General features: G+C 44.5%; 1 protein-coding gene across 2 annotated transcripts in view; it reads right to left on the bottom strand.

Moving 5' to 3' along the window:
• UBA6 (ubiquitin like modifier activating enzyme 6) overlaps positions 1-19918 on the bottom strand; it is a 1607755-nt gene that overhangs the window by 1486285 nt on the left and 101552 nt on the right. For both annotated transcript variants that reach the window (XM_069630498.1, XM_069630497.1), the window contains exons 2-3: positions 12826-12885; positions 10424-10518 (exon numbers count right to left, since the gene is read on the bottom strand). In XM_069630498.1, the coding sequence (XP_069486599.1) occupies positions 10424-10518; positions 12826-12866 (136 nt within the window). In that variant the 5' untranslated portion in view covers positions 12867-12885. The remainder of the gene's footprint in view (positions 1-10423; positions 10519-12825; positions 12886-19918) is intronic.

Genomic DNA, 19918 nt, shown 5'->3' on the forward strand with positions numbered 1-19918 from the left:
AACACTGCACGGAGTTCCAAGACGTTGATATGGAGGGACTTCTCCGTTTGCAGCCAAAAGGCCCCTCGCGTGCAGATTTTCGGTGTGCGCTCCCCAGCCTTCCAGGGAGGCATCCGTGGTCACTGTCTTCTGGTGGCCCGGGGTCTGGAAGTCCATGCCCGCCGTCAGATGCGCGCGGGTGCCCCACCAATGGATCACTCATCGGAAGCTCTCGTCGAGTGTGATCCTGTCCTCGAAGCTGCCCGTCATCTGGATCCAGCGAGCGTCCAGGAACTCCTGTAACGGGCGCATCCGAAGCCTGCACAGGCGGATGAGATAAATGCAAGAAGACATCATTCCGAGGAGGGACTTGATGGACCTCACCCTGGCCGCGTCCGCAACCAGCATCCGCTGCACCTTGCCCAAGATGGCCCTCGTCCTTTCCTCCGACGGAGAGGCCAGGAGCGCCACTGTGTCGAGCTTCGCTCCCAGAAACAGTGCGTCTTGCGCGGGCACCAGGTGGGACTTGGCGTAGTTTATGGAGAATCCCAGGTCCGTGAGTAGTTGGACGGTCCTCGCCGTGTGCTCCGCGGCGAGCTCCTTTGTCTTTGCTCAGATGAGCCAGTCGTCCAGGTAGGGGTAGACGTGGATCCCCCTCCAGGCGCAGCCGCGCCGCCACCGGTGCGAGGCACTTGGTGAACACCCTGGGTGCCGACCTCAATCCGAAGGGAAGGGCTCTGAACTGGTAGCGACGCCCTTGGACCACGAATCTGAGAAACCTTCGATGTCCCTTTAGGATGGGGATATGGAAGTTGTAGCCTCCACAGGCTGAGCCAGGGCCGCCGCAACTGTCTCGATAGAGGCCTTGGCAGAGTGGATCAAGGCTTTCACCACCTTAGGTGCGCTCACCGCCTTCTCCTTGGGGGGAGGGTCACCGCCTCGCTCCCCCTCCGATGGGGCCTTCGAGCTCGACCGGGGTCTCTCCAGGAGCTTTGCCAAGTGCTCGGCCTTCCTCTTACCCGAGCCAGAGCGTTGGCTCGTGGTTGATGGCGCCGGGGAGGATGCGCCCTGCCTGGCAGCCGTAGAGCCCGACCGTTCGGTGCTCCCGGTGCCAGCGGACTTGCGGTGCTTGGCCTTCTGTTGGACCCCCGTCGCCGGGGTGCGCTCAAAGGTCTTAGAAGACCGCTCGGACTTCTTCTTCTTCTTCTCGCCTGACGGGCTTTTACCTTCCAGCCAGTTGGCGAGACGCAGATGGCGGTCCTTCATGGTCCGCTCCGACATATTGCCGCAAAACACACAGTCCTTCTCCACGTGCATCTTGTCCTCATGCAGGCAGTAGAGGCAAAGGGAGTGTTCGTCCTCCTTAAAGACATTCTGAAGCTGGCATCCAGGGCAGACCCTGAACAGCTTTCCAGGCGTCGAGCTTCCCTTCTCCTGGGCCATGATCGAGATGGGCCTGAGAAACTTCTGGAGTCCTCCAAAAGCGTGGCTCGACGAAATCTTCACCCTTGAGGGGCATAGAGGAATCCGACACGGGTCCCTGTTGATCGGATAAAGAAACGTTGGAGCTTGAGGCTCTTTTGACCGAAAAAAAAGAATTTTCCTTTGAAAAAGCGCGAAAACGCACTACAGCTCGAAAGCAATAGCACGAGGATCCCAACACATGAACGTGCGGTAAAAATCTGAAGATGGCTGCCACAGGCGGGGCTTAGGGAGATGGCAGTCATTGGCTGTGGTCAGTATGACGCAGTGATTGGTTACTACTACGAAAGACAGATCAGAAACGAAACTGATACTGATACTGATACTGATTTTTCTTTACCGAGGATTCCCAGCCTGACGACGGGGAATATTCATGAGCATGTGAATCCATGCCAGACCCAATGCTGGAGAATAAAAGACTACAGTTCCTAGCGAGAGCAGTGGGAGTCCGGTGTAGGGAGTTGGAGATTGCATGGCACTAAAGCAGGGAGGAGGGAAGTGTTAAGGACATGCAGCAGGTGGTGTAGGGGGAGATAAATAAAGTGAAGGAGATGGAGAGAAGTCATTATAGGGAGGACATAACACACAAGAAAGAGAAAGTGGGAGGCGGATAGGAGGGGAGATAGGTTGAAAGGAAAAAGGTTAAAAGGAGGTAGAAAAAAATGAGGGAGGACATTGAGAAAAGTGAGGAAGAGCTGGAGGCAGAAGCCCAGGGAGTAAAAGAGGATGATACGACCAACAGAGGTGAAAGTAAGTTGGTTAAAAACAGAGGTGACGAAGTGAACCAGTTGTGGCAATCTGGAGAGGAGAGGAGTGGAGTGGAGAAGAGGAATCCAAGAGGAAAGCAGGCGAGTGTTGTGCATCATTGAAGGAAAGTTTGGTATGTCCAGTGAGGAGAGGAGGAAAGAAAGAGTTGAAGAGGAGGGGCCTAAGATATAAGAGAAGGGGCTGAAAGATACAGTAGCAGGGGGAAGTTACGCTGATACCCAGGTCCACCACGATCATGGCCAAGATATCAATGAGTGATGTCTGTCACTAATCCAGACAACTCTGTGAAGCAGAGGTGGTAGAAACAGTTACAGGAGAACACTACATCCTGACGTTCCAACGAAGGAAAAGGTTTCCAACTACAAGAAACAAGACGATGGGCTGGGGAACGTAGCACAGACCCAAAGTAGTTTAATAAATACATACATAAAATAAAGCTATGGGCATAAACAAAATGAAGAGTTTAGGGAAGGGTGGTTCTTTTTCAGAGAAAAAATATATATTATATATCCCATCCCACAGTGACATCACCATGTTTCCACCAACCCCTTAGTGTTAATTAGTTTTCCTTTTCTCAAGGAGACGGGGCCTGTTTCCAGGCCATGTCACGGGAGGGGAACCTGACACTAACCCCTTTAACGCTCCTTGGGTTCCAGGATTACAGGATCCCACTCTCCCAGCCCCCACCTTGCCTACACAGAAGAGAGAGCCAAGGACCCAGCTGGAGAGCGAGAACCCACCTGCCCCCCCCCCCCCCCCAATGCAGCAACCCGGTGGACCGCCCAGGGTGCAGAATGGGACACGGCTGCCTCTGTGTTGCAGGCAGCAGACCCAGTCAAGAAGAGTAACAAAGGGGACAAGCTATGAACAGAAAGAGAAAATAAGCCCAAGACAATAGGGGCATTTGCAACCTGGTTAAAAAAGGTGACCGCTAGACGCAATGACAAAGATTAAGGTGCTGAAATAGGTCAATGACAGATTGCAAGGAGAGAACGTTTTTGAAGGCAAGAGGAAAAGCAGGGAAACCTTAGCGTATGTGCCCCCAAATAGCAAAGACAGAGATAGAGACTAGGGAAGATGAGCAGGACAATGAAATTGCCAAAGACATTGCAGACTTCTTTATTAGTGTGCGCACTGTAGTGAGAGCTGGACCCCGACAAGGGGAACAGGGAGTACAGATGCTGGGAGCTGTACCATCCCAAGCCTCAGGATCATCCGCACTGGTGCAACCTGGGCCCAGTGCTTCAGGTTTTCAGCCAGACTATTACCTGACACCACAGGCATAGAGAGGGTAGGGCCTGAGCGGGCAAGGCCCACCCAAAATCTGTAAATGCCCACTCAGCAGCGCTGTGTGGGCATTTACAGATGTTAATGTCACTGCAGTGGGCCCAACTACATTAGCTTTAGGCACCACTTGTTGGACAAACCTGGTTAAACCTCTGCCTGACGCACATCTCTTGCACTGCGGTTAAGAGTTAGGGTGTGTGTACGGAAGGGACTCTACGATCCTTCAAGACGCTAGGGAATTTGATGATAGGAAGCAGCAACTGCAATTAGTTAGATGGATTGGTGGGCTGTGGAGCGTGGGAAGACCCGGAAACTACATTGCCCAGGGAGCTCAGCAGTTGTGAAAAGAACAATGAAATTTGATTTTGAAAAAAAATGTAATTTTGTCATGGGGCAGGATCAACCCCTAGGGGTTGCCATCATTTAGAAGGTAGGGCCAGATTTGGAGGATTATATCTGGATGAACCAACTTTGTTGTGACAGGAAAGATATAAATCACTCCTGGACTGTCCCCCATAACAATAGGATTGAATAATCTGGATAGAAGTAGCACATTATTGACCATGTCAAAGTCCACTGTGAAATCCTAAATAATGAGCAAGCACAAACTCCCATCCCAAATAAAAAAAAGATATGTAGGGCATCATCCATCACATGGACAGGGGCAGTCTCAACACTGCACTGGGGTCTCAAACCAGATTGATCTAGTTAAAGATCAACTTCAATAACATGTAACTGAAGCCAAACTGAATCTGCCCTCTAGGATTCCTCCAGGAAAGGCAATGATTAGACTGATAACGCGTCCTGAAGTTTGCCTGGAAACAACCCACGCTCCAAAGAGCAGTTTACAATCTTCAAATGTCTAGCCCCATTGATAACAGAAGAGAAGAGGTCCGTTTATTATTGTTCGTTTTACAGGCTTTATTCGACAATTTGTCTTCTGCACTAAACGCATGTTTACACTCAAAAATGCTTAGAACTTATACAAAATAGAACTTCACAATTATAAAACATACGTTAAAGGCAACAACATTGTGCACAAGTTAAAGTCCTGGTAACTACAACATCATTTGCAGAAAATGTCTAATCATCCAGTTGAGGTTTTAGTAAAGTGCTATGTGCTTACATAATTAAACTGAGTGGATACCTATATTCATGTTTTCTGTCACATACAAAACAGCATGTTATTGCGACAACCCAATATTGCCATTATAGTCTTCCTTTTAACCCAAGCTCGGTGGATTTAAGTTGCAACACGGTATGTAACATTAGGGCCAATTGGAGTTTAACAAAAGGACATAGCGACAGCTACTCTTCGCGTGCGTGCAGTCCTAAATAATGAGCCGGTATAAGACTCTTAGTTCCCTTAACTAGTGACAAAATAACAGGAAGTGTGTTTGCCCTCTCCAATGTCTAGTTAAAGTGGCTAATTTCAATGTGTTGAGCCGGAAGTCTATGTACAATACCCGTGCATCCATGGCTGAATTAGGTTTGAGATACTCTTCAAAACCTGGTTCTTGTTTGTATCTCAATACGTAAGACCTGAACTCAACTCCTCTCCTCGCTGGACAGCAGTCTGAATGTTATTCTAACTCCAAGAAATCAACTGCTGCCGTATCAGAGGTTCCAACAGTTTACCTCTGAAAAAATTGCTAAGTGTATGGGTCTAGGTGCCTTTACTAATGTGGTAACTGGTAAATAGGTGTGGAATATTTAATAATCATCTTAACCATCTAGGTTGTGAGGTGGTAACCACAGCCCCGCCGTGCAAAACGACCAATTGAGACACATCGTGCTTTTTAGTATACACCCCTGATGAATTTCCCCTGACTGCGTGTGTATGATATGAGTGAGGAATGAAACATGTTGGGTTAAATGGGAGTGAAGTAGTGTGGAAGTGAGTAGTTATTTGAGTTTTATTATTATTTTTCCTAACCCCATTTTTGTGGTTAGACTTATTAGTGATAAATTGATTTAGATATTTTTGTGTTGATTGTAATTCCTGATTATGCGGTTCCCTAGGTTTACATGCACACTTCTGTTTCCCGGTGTACTTACACTGTCACTGGTGTGATTTGGTTGTTTTCCTGTTTTACTGTATAAAAATGTATAATAGTTTTTAAGGATCATGCCAGCTTTGTATTAAATGTTGTACGATGCTATGTTGGCATTTTTAAGCTGTATATTTGCCATTGATGGCTTAATAAAATTAATATTGTATATGTGGTTCTATTTCCTGTGTGAAGTATTTATAATGCCCAGCATTTATGCTTCGATATATGTCCAATTGGGCACTTCTATTCTTACCCTCTAGTTAGTGAGGTTGGACACGTGATACCGTGAGACTTTACTGAGGATCACTTTGTAGTTTTGATTTTTTAGGTGTTCCTAAAGTTAGGGGGCGTTTTGGTCCTCAGTTAAATCCCCCCACCTCCCTTGTGTACCTTGCTGAACTCAACTTGGAACATTCCTTCTTCAATCTGTCCCAAGAAACATTTATTGCCTGTTTTATCATATGTTAGTGTTCTATTGACAGTGCTGTTGGATCACTCCACGCTGGGGCCAGATGTAATGCAGCCACATTTGTCTTAACATGTGTGACCTATGGCAGTGAACAACTACCTGCACTATTCAGTACATGTTCAAGGGCTTCTCTATATTTTTCCAGTTCTGGAGCAGTTTATTATCCATGTATGATGATGGTTTTAACGGTTTTATAACTCCACATACATCAATAGCCTATACAGGTTGAAATGTTTGCAAATGACAAACCTCTCACATAATCAGTTGAGGTGGGGACGGAATCGAAGAAACTGCTATCAGCACAATAGAATGAGAGCACAGGGGGAAGGAAGGTGGTTGACGCACTGTCAAATGATGTGGAATTGGTTTCTTGCTACTTTCATTGTTTTCCGATAACCAGTGGCTTTTTCCAGTTTAACTCCAGCTCTACATTTCTTCCTTGGAGGCTAGTGTTGTTCTACTTGATACTTGGAATTGAATCAACTAATGACCATTTTGTTATCATTTAGACATGGGGTGTAACTTGGGTCATATGAATTAAATCGCTGGAACATAGAACCAAACTATATCCTGAACACTACAATCAATGTTTTGGTGTAAAATATCCAGAGAGGTTGATGCCATTTCCCTTCCTAACTATTAGTTCACCTCGAAGGACATCACTAGACACGATGCTACAACAAATAACGTGTTTTTCTAGTGTTGCTTATCAGACTTGGTTAACCAATCCTGTGCAATAATGAATGGTATGAGATTTTGGGTCCGACTAAACTGTAATTATATTATATTATAATTATTAGGGTATTTATTGCTCGTAGATCTAGGTTCGGAAAGCTACAGAGTGCTTTACAAGTCATGGGAAGGGGCGGGGTACACAGTGAGGAAGTGGACCGCAGCAGATCCAAACAAGGGAGCAGGGAGCCAACAACGGGAGAGAGTTGGCAATTGGGCAGGAGGATATCTACAAGCAACAAAGAAAGATAACAAGGGTGGGGGCGGAGCAGGGAGCAAATCGCTAAGACTCTTATTGGGTGGGGAGTGGAGAGGATGTTGACCATGGTGTAAAGGATGTGAACGCATGGACCCCAAAACCTCAAACTATAATGAAGTAGAATCATGTCATTGAGGGAAGATGCCTGGGTGAGGAGAGGGGGATGAAGATGAGGGGGGAGTATGCATGACGTTCCCCCCACCCAATGTATGGAGGTCTTTCTCCCCTTTTTTGATGCCCTTGTCAGACCCATATATAATCTGCCCTAGCATTCACTATTGTTCTTTAAATGATTGTGGACATTGTTGAGGGGTTTCCCTTGGTCTACTGGCATGAGGCAATTCTTGTGACTGACATAGACGGAGCATGTGTCCCCCTGGGAATATGCTGATCTTGGACTTTCAGCATGCCTGAAGCGACTGGGTGAAGGACACCTATGTGCCATTTTGTGGAATAAACTGGTTTCAGATGGCCTAAACAATGAGCCCAACGTAGGGGACCGGAATTGCATCAAGATGTGGAGGACCTACGTCCCTCGCCCGAGGCCAGGCAGAAAGTGATGATGTAAGAATCCATCATGCCACAGAAATCAATTACCACGTGATGTGTCGGAACAATGGAAATGGAAAATTGACTCACTTAGACAAACAATGGATCGACAGCGAACGGGCAAGTTGATGTGTGTGTTTGTGTGCGTTTTGGTGGCTGGGGGAGGCGGCAGAGGCTGAGATAGGGGAGTTCTGGGGGTGAAACCCCCCAAACCCCCTCCGATGTGGAGTAAAATCTGGGAAGAGAGGGTGGGGGGGGGTGGAAAAGAAATATTATTTCGATTTTTGGAGACTGCCTAAAATCAGCCTAAAAACAATTGGTTAGGCGTCCTACAACTTTGGAATAATGACATAGAACCAATTCTTTGGATATGGGAGGTTTAAGGAAGGCATGGTATCAAAGTATGACGGACACAAGTGATCACAGTTCAAGGGTGTTCATTGAACCTTTATCAGAGGGGTGAAAAACGCCTATCTAAGCCTAAACCTAAGATGGGAGCAAGCTACGGCCATCAAATAATAATAACAGTCCTAGTGGAGTCTAGTCAAATGATAAGGGCCTATACTAAAAAAACGATTTCCAATCCTTACTGCTATGCTACAAAATAGTGACGGATAATGTGTACAAAAAGAAAGAAGTGTTCACAAAATAAGTTAGGATTCGGAGGCCGTAAGCCTCCCTTCTCCATGTTTTTATCATGGGACAAGGCGGGTCACTCGAGCTCAACACACTCTTCAGCTTCTTCAGCACGAGGTCACAGTTCCTTTTGCCACCATTAGGACCTTCAGTGCCCAAGTCTCTTTCGTGCAAAGTTTCTTGCTTCATGGGGCTCAATTCACCATAAACAACAAAGAAAAATTCCTTCTGAATAGGTAAGCCGAGCGATTTACTCTTCGCCCTGGATCCCCCTCAGTCATGCTCAGATCCTCTTTCACAATTAATTAGCCTCCCTCAGTCGGAATTAGACCAACTTTAATTCACAGGCATCCCTTAGTCAGGTTCACATTTGCCACAAAAGTATCTTCGCGGGTGAGTTTTACTGTTCACCCTGGATCCCCCCTCAGCCAGCCTCAGACCAATTTCAGTTCGTAGGCAATCAAAGACTTTCCAATGTGCACGGGTTTCCAGTTAACCCGCTGCATGACCACTTTGATTTCACCGTTTTCTTCACAATTCTATCGCACACAAGTTCTTCTTTTGGTCATACAATGTTGCTGCTTGCAACCTTGAGCGTCACACAGTCCGGTCTGTTATCAGTTTCTCCCGACTCACCGGCTGTGCGGAACTCGTTGGCGTTGTTTTGCTGTCGGAGTCAAGGATAGTACCACTGTGGCAATCCTGTCTCCCCACCTTGGCTATCAATGCGGGAGGGCCCTGTGTACCTTTGACACACGCTACACTGTTCACCCGCTGTAATCCCTGGTCTTACGTTTCTTTTCCTTGAGGCTTCTAGAAAGTAGTGATCCTTTTGTGCAAAGGGCGAGAGTAATTCCCTCCTTGTCGTCCTCTCTGGTGTCGCCGCCTTTCCCCTCAGTTTAAACTGCCATCCAGAATAGCTGCTTCCCCGTGCGTTTGGCCTTGCTCAGTGTGCTTTCGTGCGCTGCCTTTTATCCATGTGGGGAAGTGTGATGAACTCAGTTGTGTGTAGTTATCAGTAATTGCCTTACTCTGCCTGGCCCTTGTGTTGGGACATGTCAGGTATACAGCTCAGGTGTTAGTCCGTTATCGCTCACAATGGACTGTCCGTGAGAAAGTGTTTGTGTCAGAAAAGGGGGAGTTTCTAGATATCCTACCTGGTAGGATGGGGAAAAGGTGTCATTAGGATGGGGATACCACGTCTCACCCTTCGGTGTACCACCTCCACTCCCTGTAGATCCCACTGCCCCCTCATCCCATTCAGGTGATCCTCCCGCACTAGTCCACCACCAGGAACTGGATCCAATAGCGATGGCTGTGTCCTGGCTACCTGGATGGCAGATCTCTGGGGACTAGCAGGTGAGACACCTTCAGGTTTCTCACAGAGGCAGGAGGTGCGTGTCAGAAGGCCTACGTATGTCACTTTGAAGATATGAGGGCGAGCATTGTGAGGGGTATAAGGAGGAGCGCTGGACTGGAGGGGGTGCACCAGGTTAGTTGGGTCTGCAGAGTTATGATGGGATGCTGCTCTTTTTATCTTGCTGCAAGAATGGCAATTAAATGTTTGCCTGTTCACTCAGAGCTAACATGCCTCTTTTCCATTACGTTCAGAAGGAGCAGCCATTTCTTGAATAGGAAGCTCTTGAGCTCCTTCCTGAAATAAGTAAGTGAGAAGAGAAGTCTGGTGTTGACAGAGGAGGTTATGGAGCCTGAGGGCATAGACCGAGAATGCCCATCTTCTGGTACTTTCCTTCCTGTACTGGCGGAGTTCAAGTTAGTAAGGTCCTGGCTTCTAAACAGCTGCTTTTCTAATAGAAGTTTACTTTCTTCAGTACTTCAAATTGGCCTCCTACAGATCATTCCACTGAATACCTACATTTGCTTTGATTAATAGGGAGTACATCATTACTCAGAAAAAAGTTTTCGGAAAAGGAGCACAATGTGATTTCGAAAATAGATTTACATAAATCAGATTGCAAATTGTCCAAAAACATACATGGAATCAGCAGAAATAATTGAGAGGGAATAATGGGAAGTAGCAGTCAAAGGGGGGTGGAGTGTCTGGGGAATAAATAAATGCAAATTTGTAAAAAATAACAAATCATAACAGCCTGACTTTGGAGTAATCACATAAAAGAGCTACAGGCAAATCTGCACTCAGCTACACCCTCTTCCACATAAACCAGAAGAAAATTAATGAAAACATACCAATTTCCACTCCAAGTCCACCCATGCCATTCAGGAAGATCTTGGACTGGGCCATCTTCTGCATTGCTGTATCTCCAAGAACATACCTCTGACGACTGAAAATGAAATGGTTTCCATTTAGAAAGAAGATCAGAAATCTCACATCTATGAATTAATTGCACAACTAATTCACATATCCTTCAAATATCTAATTGTGACTATATGGTTTCTCATCGCCATCCAGGTATATCCGAAGTCAAATAAACAATGCATAGCCAGTGAGTATTTAACCTCCTACTTTTTAAAGTTGGGAGTAAAATGATTTTTAGGGAGTAAAAAAAGAAAGTGCCAATCACAATGGGGGTATTTAGTAAGCGAGAAAAAAATGTTTAAACTGTAAAACAATGTTTGTTAGAAATATTTACTTGCACAATTTTTTTTCAGGCACATTAAAAGATATATTTGTACCTGTTTGGATCAGGCAGTACTAATAATACTGTCTTCCTACGTTAAGTACTGGTCCAAGCACATCCATGGAGCTATGTGGGTGAGAGTAGGGCGTCAAGCTCCTATGTGATATTAGCTATTTTTTGTTGATAGTATTTTTACTCCCCATTTCTCTTATTTGGGAGTTTTTGTCTATTTTTAGTGATTAAAGTAAGTGGATGATGTGCCCCTAATTTGCAGGGCTGCAAATAACTTTGCGATTGTTACTGCAGCTCAGGATTGAAGTTAGGCCCATGACAATGGAGTAGTGAGAATTTTATTACATTACCCAGAGCAATAATAAATGAAAGTAATACATCATAAATTCAACTCCAACAGAATACAAAATCCATCAACCCTTTTTTTAAACAAATGGTACCAGTCGTTAAATTCAGTGCAAACTATCATACTGTTACAAAGTACAGCACACAAAAATTGTTGTACTTGGCTTAACAATATGCACATATTATTCCCATAATACCACAAAATCAGAATTTACCAGAAAATTGAAGGACGTAGTAGAATGTGAAGTGGCTGCACCTCCTCAGACTACCACATTTACCGATTTTCAGTTAACATGACAGGTCAGCAAGGGTTATGAGCGACAGGAGGATGTACTCCATTAACTGAGCAACCTTGACAATACAAGCTTACTGGTTCCGAGAAAATGTGGAACCTCTCCATCACCCTTGGTCACTGCAGCATATAAGATATAGACGTCCACCATCCACTATGAAAAGTATGGACGGAAAGGCTAAAGTTAAATACCATCAGTCAGACAAACAATCTGACGTCATTCCAAATGACAAGCGCTCACTTAACAGTGCTTAGTGAAGGTATAAGCAGCACAGGCAATCTTCTACCAAAGGAATATTACAGATAAAAGGGGGATGTTGCTTGCACATTAAATGGATTACTTGCTTAAATAGTTGAAAGCACATGGTCCAGCGAAGTACATTTAAAAACAACCAGGCGGTTTGCCATTCAAAACAGACCAAGTGGGAAATAAATCGAAGGAACAGCTGAAAAAAACATGAGACCAGCTCAAATTACCTCATGGAACACGTATTAACAAGCACATGCATCAAACTACTTAGTCTTGAAAGCAAACACATTCAAGAGGCACAAGACAATGGGCAAATCAGTAACCTGAAATAGAACACCTTAACATGCACGATCGAAGGCAAAGGAGGTTTGTCACTGGGGTCAAAGCATTTAGTGAAAAGAGATTAAGAACACATCATCAAAAGGTCTTCTACCTAGGTCAGACCTTAACCACTGTAATCAACACCGAAGAACAAAGTAGGCCAGCAGATGTCAGAAGGAATCCAAAAAATGGCAAAGCACCAAGTGGAGAATCTGTCATTCCAACATTCTGTTTTGTGGTCAAAAGGTGTTACCCTCCTTGATGACATTGGTTAGATCACAGAAAAAAAAAGGTCCAATGCATCATACTCGGCAACAAGCCAACACATTGGGTCACCACCCAATGGCAACTATAATTGTCAAATCACAAACAAGAGATCATGGCACAGAGTTTTATTGGGGGAGAGAAATTGGGACCATCAGCTGCATTTAAGCCAAGGTTACTTTTTATAAATCAAGACACTTGTTTTGCAAAACATCAACATGGAAATTGGGGTACACCAATGCAACATACCTTACTCCAGCCAAGCCACTTGCATTTTTCAAACAACAAAGAAAAGAGCAGTGAAGAAGTGCAACTGTACCACACAGACCTCAAAATATGCACGCACCACTAACCATTGGCAAGTGATAATGAACTATTGGTTATTAAGAAATGATGTGTTGTGTGCATGTGGTAATGCAGGGGGCAAGTGACCTTTTATGCCATGCTAGTAGCTTGGAACATTGTAACCCTGACATTTTAAACATACTTTTGTGATGTGAACAGTGAATGAAGAGCAAGAGATTACCTATACAGAGCATCATCTATTTCCATAGTATCGGTTGCCATGATGAAATGAAAACTTGGCCTAAAAAGGGAAAGAAAAAATGATCAGACACTGCTACATAATGACAATACTAAGACACATTGAATGGTGCAAATGCACTAATAACAGGTGACAGAAGGAGTCAGGTTCCAGTGGTAGAGGCTGTAGCAGCCATATAGCGCGCACACATTTGAGAAAGTTCTCAACTACACGGTTCCATATAAGATTTTGAAGTCTTCGTATTCTATGTTTTAAAGCGTAGCACCAAATTATATTCGAGATAGTAAAAGGTTAACCTTTCTTTTCAAAAAGGCAGGTCAAATATAGACTTGTACTCTAAAATAGATATTGTTTTGTAATCCATAATTCTTAGAACCTATTAATTCCTGTAAAATAAATATGCATCGCTACCTTAAATTTCCTCCTCAGGCTGTAAAAATACTAGAGCGCTTTCCTGTGCCACTGCTATAGCTTAAAACTTATCCAAACATATTCATCGGGCTGCATGGGTATGAGCAGGAGGCGGCTGCAATAGGTCCGTTTCATAAGTTTACTTGCCCATATTTAGGGTGTAAAAGTATTGGGTATGCAGCTTTTATGTAGGGCAGTAGAGAATTGGCAGCAACTATCCATACAATCTTAAATCTGCATTTTTCTTCATTCGAATTGTTGGAAGAAGGAATTTTATGGAATGCTTCATTTAAATGGCTATTTTAAAAACCAATTGTGTCACCAACCGTAATATAAGGTGGAACACAACATACTTTATGAAAAGATATACTTAACTTTTCATTTGTACTGCTGAGACACACACAATTACTGTCCTTGCTACAGATCAATTAACAATCAAACACACGCACACACAGGCAGACCAGTACGAACAATCAAATCAAACTATTGATGCAGCTTAATCGAGGTGCAGAGAATAAAACACACACACGAAATGTATTAGTCATTAAAGTCGGTAAACAATTATTTTGTCAAATAACAGTATGATTTCAAAATTATTCTTTTTCTGAATAAGTAGTTAATAAACACCAGTTTTAACGATTTGACTAACATGCAAAGTGTTTGGCAGAATATGTACTGATGGTCTAAATTCATCCATGTTGGGAAGCAGCACTATTAATCCATTAGGGATGCAACGATATAACGGTATACCGTTAAAGATACCGTGAACAACTTAATTGAACAATAATAACCGTCACATTGTTTATACCGTTTATACCGTTAAGTGTGATTTTCAATCTGATTTGGAAAGGCTGCAGTAAGCAAGTGCTGCGCAGTCTTGTTCTTGCACTGTTGGATGTGCCGTCTGACCGGGGGCCTTGTTTGGCAGACAAGAGCATAGGGAAAGTGAGGCCACATTAGTAAATGAAGCTTTGCTGCTGTGACCGCTCTTTCTCTGTGATCAGTAGAGTCGGGTCAAAGATCAGCCGACTTTGTGCAAATTGTGTTGAAAGCTGCCCAGTGCCTGAACCGTTGTGTTCCCCATGCAAAGATGATAACGATGAGCTGACCAACTGTCTCTATAGGCATACCGGAGACTCCAGTTCATAGACTCTGCCAGACCTGGATTTAATGGGCAAACTAGAACAAAGTTATTTTGTTTCAGGCATTATTTATTTGAAAGGCAGCATACAGATTTTTAACATTTTCACATAGTCATGCTGCTCCGTTCTACAGGTCAGATCTTCTATGGCGATTGTCCCGATTTTCAATTTGCAATTAGCAAGACCACAGGGACATCACGAGGGTTAGCTGAGGGCCTGAACTGAAAGTGAGCATTTTATTTTTCCTTTTGTTCATATGTAAACAAATGTAATAAAATGTTCAGTGACTTGCAAAACAGCGGAGCCAGGAGCACTTTGCTTAGCAACCACTCAGCCAGCAGGAGCAGAAATGTATCCATTCAGCCTGGCCCAGCATCATGTGCCATAAGATCAGTAAGTTAAGGTCCTACTGCACTGAGCAAACACACATTGAACAGCTCTTGCTCTGGCTGTGCAAATTGTTAACAACATTTTTTTAAAAAAAGGACGGCCAGTGAAGTCATGCATATCGAATTACTCTCCCCAAGGTTTAGATTCAAGGAACTTAACTTTCTCATGGTCATGGATCAGATGACCATCCAGTTCTGTTTTAGCTTAGAATTCTGGGATTTGTAGTTTTGCCAACTATTTGAAAGATAGGGAACTACACATCCCAGAATTCAAAGGGGGAATGAACTGGATGCCCTTCTGATGCATGGACTGGCCTTTAGGGCAATAGGCCCATGGCCGAACCAAAAACGCGAAATGCTTCTGTGGGCCAGTTTTTGGGTCAAAGTGGGGTACTTTTTTGGCCAAAGTGGGCCAGTTTGATGAGTGACTTCACTATGCGGCTAATAGTTCTGACCACTGTTGCTGAATACATATTCTTTTAAATGTTCAATTTGCATCACATTTTATCAAAAACTCCCCCTTGGGTACTATTCAAACAGTGTTCCAAAAGGAATGAATTCCCATTTGCAACAGTGGGCCACTTATGTTGGTGCCCGAGGCAATTGTATGCCCCAGCCCGACCCTGCTGTAGACTGTGTGAACATTGGGCCTATCAGTGTTTTCTGCTAGTAAATAAACTAACCCCCTACCTGCTGTCCTCTATGTAGATTTGCACATTGGCACTAGAGTTGTTGCTTCGCTTGATCCTTCACCCACCTGCCTTCTGCATATGGCACTGGACTCAAGCTGGCAGGACAGATTCTACATTCAATCTGAAGTATCCAGAGCAATGGGGGTGAAATATTTCTTGGGTCTATTCTCAATTTGTAACACCACGCATGGAAGCATTCATCCCTCTGAACTCGCATCACACAGATCCTAATGCAGTCAGACCTGGGGAAAACTGTAATGATGGGGCTGTGGTGAGGTGGTGGTCTAGGCCATATTTGTGCCGATATGTATTTTAACTTTGTCATTTTCAAAGTTTATTATTTTTTTGCCACTATCTTTAAGAAGGTAAATTAACATGTATTACAAGAATCAAGAAAGAAATCAACAGCGCCCACTGAACGATGTCCCGTTAGGATTACATGGTCAGTGGTGACTCAAACATCAAATCTTCATAATAAACCAGACAGATGGTAAACAAGCTATAGTGATTATATCACTATGCAACCTTTCGGTGTGTCTGTGTTGGCTATGACATATTGACAAAAGAAACACAATGACATGGGCTTTCGGACCACCAAAGTGACTTTTCTCCCTTTAATGGGATAAAGAGTTGTCAAAACAAACTTTGTCGCAGCGAGGGGTCATGATGCCCGTGCCATGTGGTTCCAAAAAAATTCAAGTCGAGGCCAATTTTCAAAACGATGACCTGTGACTGAGCAGCAAGCTCATTGCTCAAAATGTGCATTATAACACTTCCACTAGTCACTCTTTCATTCAAGGCGATCAACGACTGGGCGCCATGAAAGACCAATTCTGCAGCCGCCTTAGATTCCTGGAGGATCAGCTAAATATGTGCAGAGACAAGTTCAGATACAGCTGGAAAATCTTGCCTGCGTATTCGTAAGTTAACAAAAAGCATTGGCTTAATGGTAATTTAAAGATCTTCAACTGCAAAAAGGCAAAGTAGTTTCAGTTGGAGCAGTTTTTAATGCCATTCCGTAAACCACACGTGCCTGACACAAAAATCAATGTTAGCAATAGGAAGAATAAATACAGTGCCAAGAAGGAAAAGGATTTACTTTGGGTTGCAGCTTTGGGGTTTATATAGTTATAATGGATAATGTTTTCTAAACATAGGACAATGGGGGATTTCCCTGGTTCTATCATTGAATTTACATACAATATGTCAGACCGCGAAATTCCCTAATCTCTGCGGGCATTCCAAAGGGTAACATGTCAGTGATTACTGAACATCTTTTGGCCCGCAAGTAAACTGAAGGGAGAAGGAAGAGAGAGAGAGAGAGAGAGAGAGAAGAGAGAGAGAGAAGAGAGAGAGAGAAAGAGAGAGAGAGAGAGAGAGAGAGAGAGAGAGAGAGAGAGAGAGAGAGAGAGAGAGAGAGAGAGAGAGAGAGAGAGAGAGAGAGAGAGAGAGAGAGAGAGAGAGAGAGAGAGAGAGAGAGAGAGAGAGAGAGAGAGAGAGAGAGAGAGAGAGAGAGAGAGAGAGAGAGAGAGAGAGAGAGAGAGAGAGAGAGAGAGAGAGAGAGAGAGAGAGAGAGAAAAAGGAAGAGAGAAAGAGAAAAAGTGTGTGTGTGTGTGCGTGTGTGTGCGCACAAGCGCAACAATCAGCCTCCATTGATCTGTGGCATACAGATTATCAAGATGGCAACATGTTCACCTTCACCAGTAGCCAGTGGGGGAGCTAAACGCCTAATGACCACTTAAGAAAAGCTATCAAGTTTGCTTTGCCTGTCACAGCAGGGCTCCTTCTCTCCAGACGTGGGTTTGTGTTTGGTGGAAGCAAGGGGCGGCATTTCAGTAGAAAATATGTTGAAAAGCCCAATTCTGGCCCTGGGTGCCTGGTTTTGTTTGTGATGATAAATCTGACAATTTATGACCTTTTTAAGAAAATGTTTAAATTAGTTAACTCCACCAGATATACAGCGATAACCATGATATACCGTCATTTGGCAGGAAGGTTATCGTACCGCCATAAAACTAATACCGTGACACCCCTATAATCCATGTACTGAACTAAACATCTCCAGAGGGAGGAAAGCTATGGTGCAGCAGTACTGCTACCTCTACCCACATTAGAGTCAGTCAAACGGAGAGAGGAGAGCATGTGGGGCAGCTGGAGCAAACATGGAGATAAAAACGTTTAATATCATTGTGCAGAGGTATGGGTCGGGTCAACATTTATTGTTAACATTCTCCTTACTTATGCAAAACACGAACAATACTGCCTGACACCATCAGGTTTCACTTTCAACCCAGTCATGGCAAAATTAGGCATCTCAGGTTGGCCTAACCCTTTAGGCACTTTTTTAACCAGAGGTCTTTCATGGAATTACCAGCAAGGCTTTTCAAGGCGATATGAAATGTCACCATCTCTTCAAGCCACTTGCTCACAGCCTTCCCCTTTCCTAAATCACATTTTACAGAGAAGAATAATTTCGGTAAAGTGCCCCTCACACAACCCACAAGTCCTCAACTCACTGTGTGTCACTACCATACTAAAAATACAAACTGTGCTGGAAAACGAAAGAACAACATAGTAAGTTTTACGTATAGTGAGATGCGCTGAAGAAATTCAAACTTGGATGCAGGACAACATGCTCCAACTAAATTCATCCAAAACGGAGATCATCGTCTTTGGTCCCAGCAACAAACTGAATAATGAGTTACATTCAATAGCTTGCCCGACCCCGTTTGGACAAACTATGGACTACTCGCAGACAGTGAGGAATCTGGGTGTCATTTGGCAATACAACATGAAAGGCAATCCAGAGGTGAATCAGATAGTGAAATATTGTTACTATCAGACAAAGCTGTTAAAACCATTGCTACCATTGACCTCCGAGAAGGATCGCCCTATGGTGGTGGGCTCCCTCGTGAACACCAAGTTGGACTACTGCAATGTTTTGTTGACTGGCTTGCCCAAACACCAACTCCAAAGGCTGCAGGTGGTACATAACTCTGCAGTACGTCTGATCTTTTAATTGTCTCAGAGATGCCATTTCAGGGTTTTGGAGGAGCCTTCACTGGCTCGCAATTGAGGAACGAGTACAGTTTAAGTTGCTCTGTCTGGTGTTTAAATGTGTCCTTGATCTCGCACCTGCTAATTTATTGTCGAAGATCAGAAAGTATAAACCTTAAGTGGTGGCGGAGGCATTTTAAAAGGTCACCCTATTTATGGTAAATAGGGAAGAGACCGTGGTTAGCTAAACCCCAATCAAAGTAAAATAGCTGAGCAGTCCAGGTTTGGTCTCAAGAAACGTGTTCGAGTGGTCTAGGGCTACGACGAGTCCAAACAGAACACCACCAATGATTTAAGTTAGTCAGGCAGTATTAAAATACAATTTTTTATTATTCGGCCTTTATGAACACACTAAGCATTTTTTTTAAAATCATAGGTAAGGAACAAGTTACTTACCTGCAACTTGTTCTCCAGCATGGGTCTGGCATGGATTCACATGCTCATGAATATTCCCCGTCGTCAGGCTGGGAATCCTCGGTAAAGAAAAAATCAGTATCAGTTTCGTTTCTGATCTGTCTTTCTTAGTAACCAATCACTGATCTCTGGGTCATACTGCCCCCAGCCAATGACTGCCCTCTCCCTAAGCCCCGCCTCTGGCAGCCATCCTCAGATTTGGTAGCACGCCAAGTGGCAGTATGACCAAGTGAAGAGCCGCAGAGGGGTAGGCGGGAGGTTTCGCATGTGAATCCATGCCAGACCCATGCTGGAGAACAACAGTTACAGGTAAGTAACTTGTTCCTTCTCCAGCATGGGGTCTGGCATGGATTCACATGCTCATGAATAAAAGAATACATAAGAGTATACACATGCACAACCACAGGGGGTGGCAACAGGCTCAACATTAAGCAATACAACAACTCAACATTAAGCATCTCTTACCTCCTCACCAGGCTCACCTTAAGAGAACAGGTTGCGCAGCACTGCTTGGCCGACCCTGGACTCCTCTCTGGAGGCCCGATCGACGCAGTAGAATCTTGTGAAGGTGTGCGTCGACCACCACGTAGCAGCCCTGCAGATGTCCAGCAGGGGCACACCAGACAGGAACGCCGTGGTAGCAGCGATCGCTCTGGTCAAATGGGCTCTCGGACGGCCGGGCAGCGGTCGGTTTGCCAACCGGTGACAATGCACGATGCAGCCGGAGAGCCATCTGGAAATGGAAGTCTTTGACAGAGCCTTCCCTTGATTCACAGACTCAAAGTTCACAAACAGTTGTGACGTCTTCCGAAAACTCTGTGCGGTCCACGTAGAACTTCAGCGCTCTAGCTACATCCAGCGAGTGCAAAGTCCTCTCGGCCGGCGTCAAAGGCGACCGGAAGAAAACTGGTAGCACCAAGGGCTTGTTGAGGTGGAAGTCCGACGGCACCTTGGGCATGAAGGAGGGGTG

This window comes from Ambystoma mexicanum, chromosome 6q (genome assembly GCF_040938575.1).
Source record: "Ambystoma mexicanum isolate Mex_15411 chromosome 6q, UKY_AmexF1_1, whole genome shotgun sequence".
NCBI classification, from domain to species: domain Eukaryota; kingdom Metazoa; phylum Chordata; class Amphibia; order Caudata; family Ambystomatidae; genus Ambystoma; species Ambystoma mexicanum.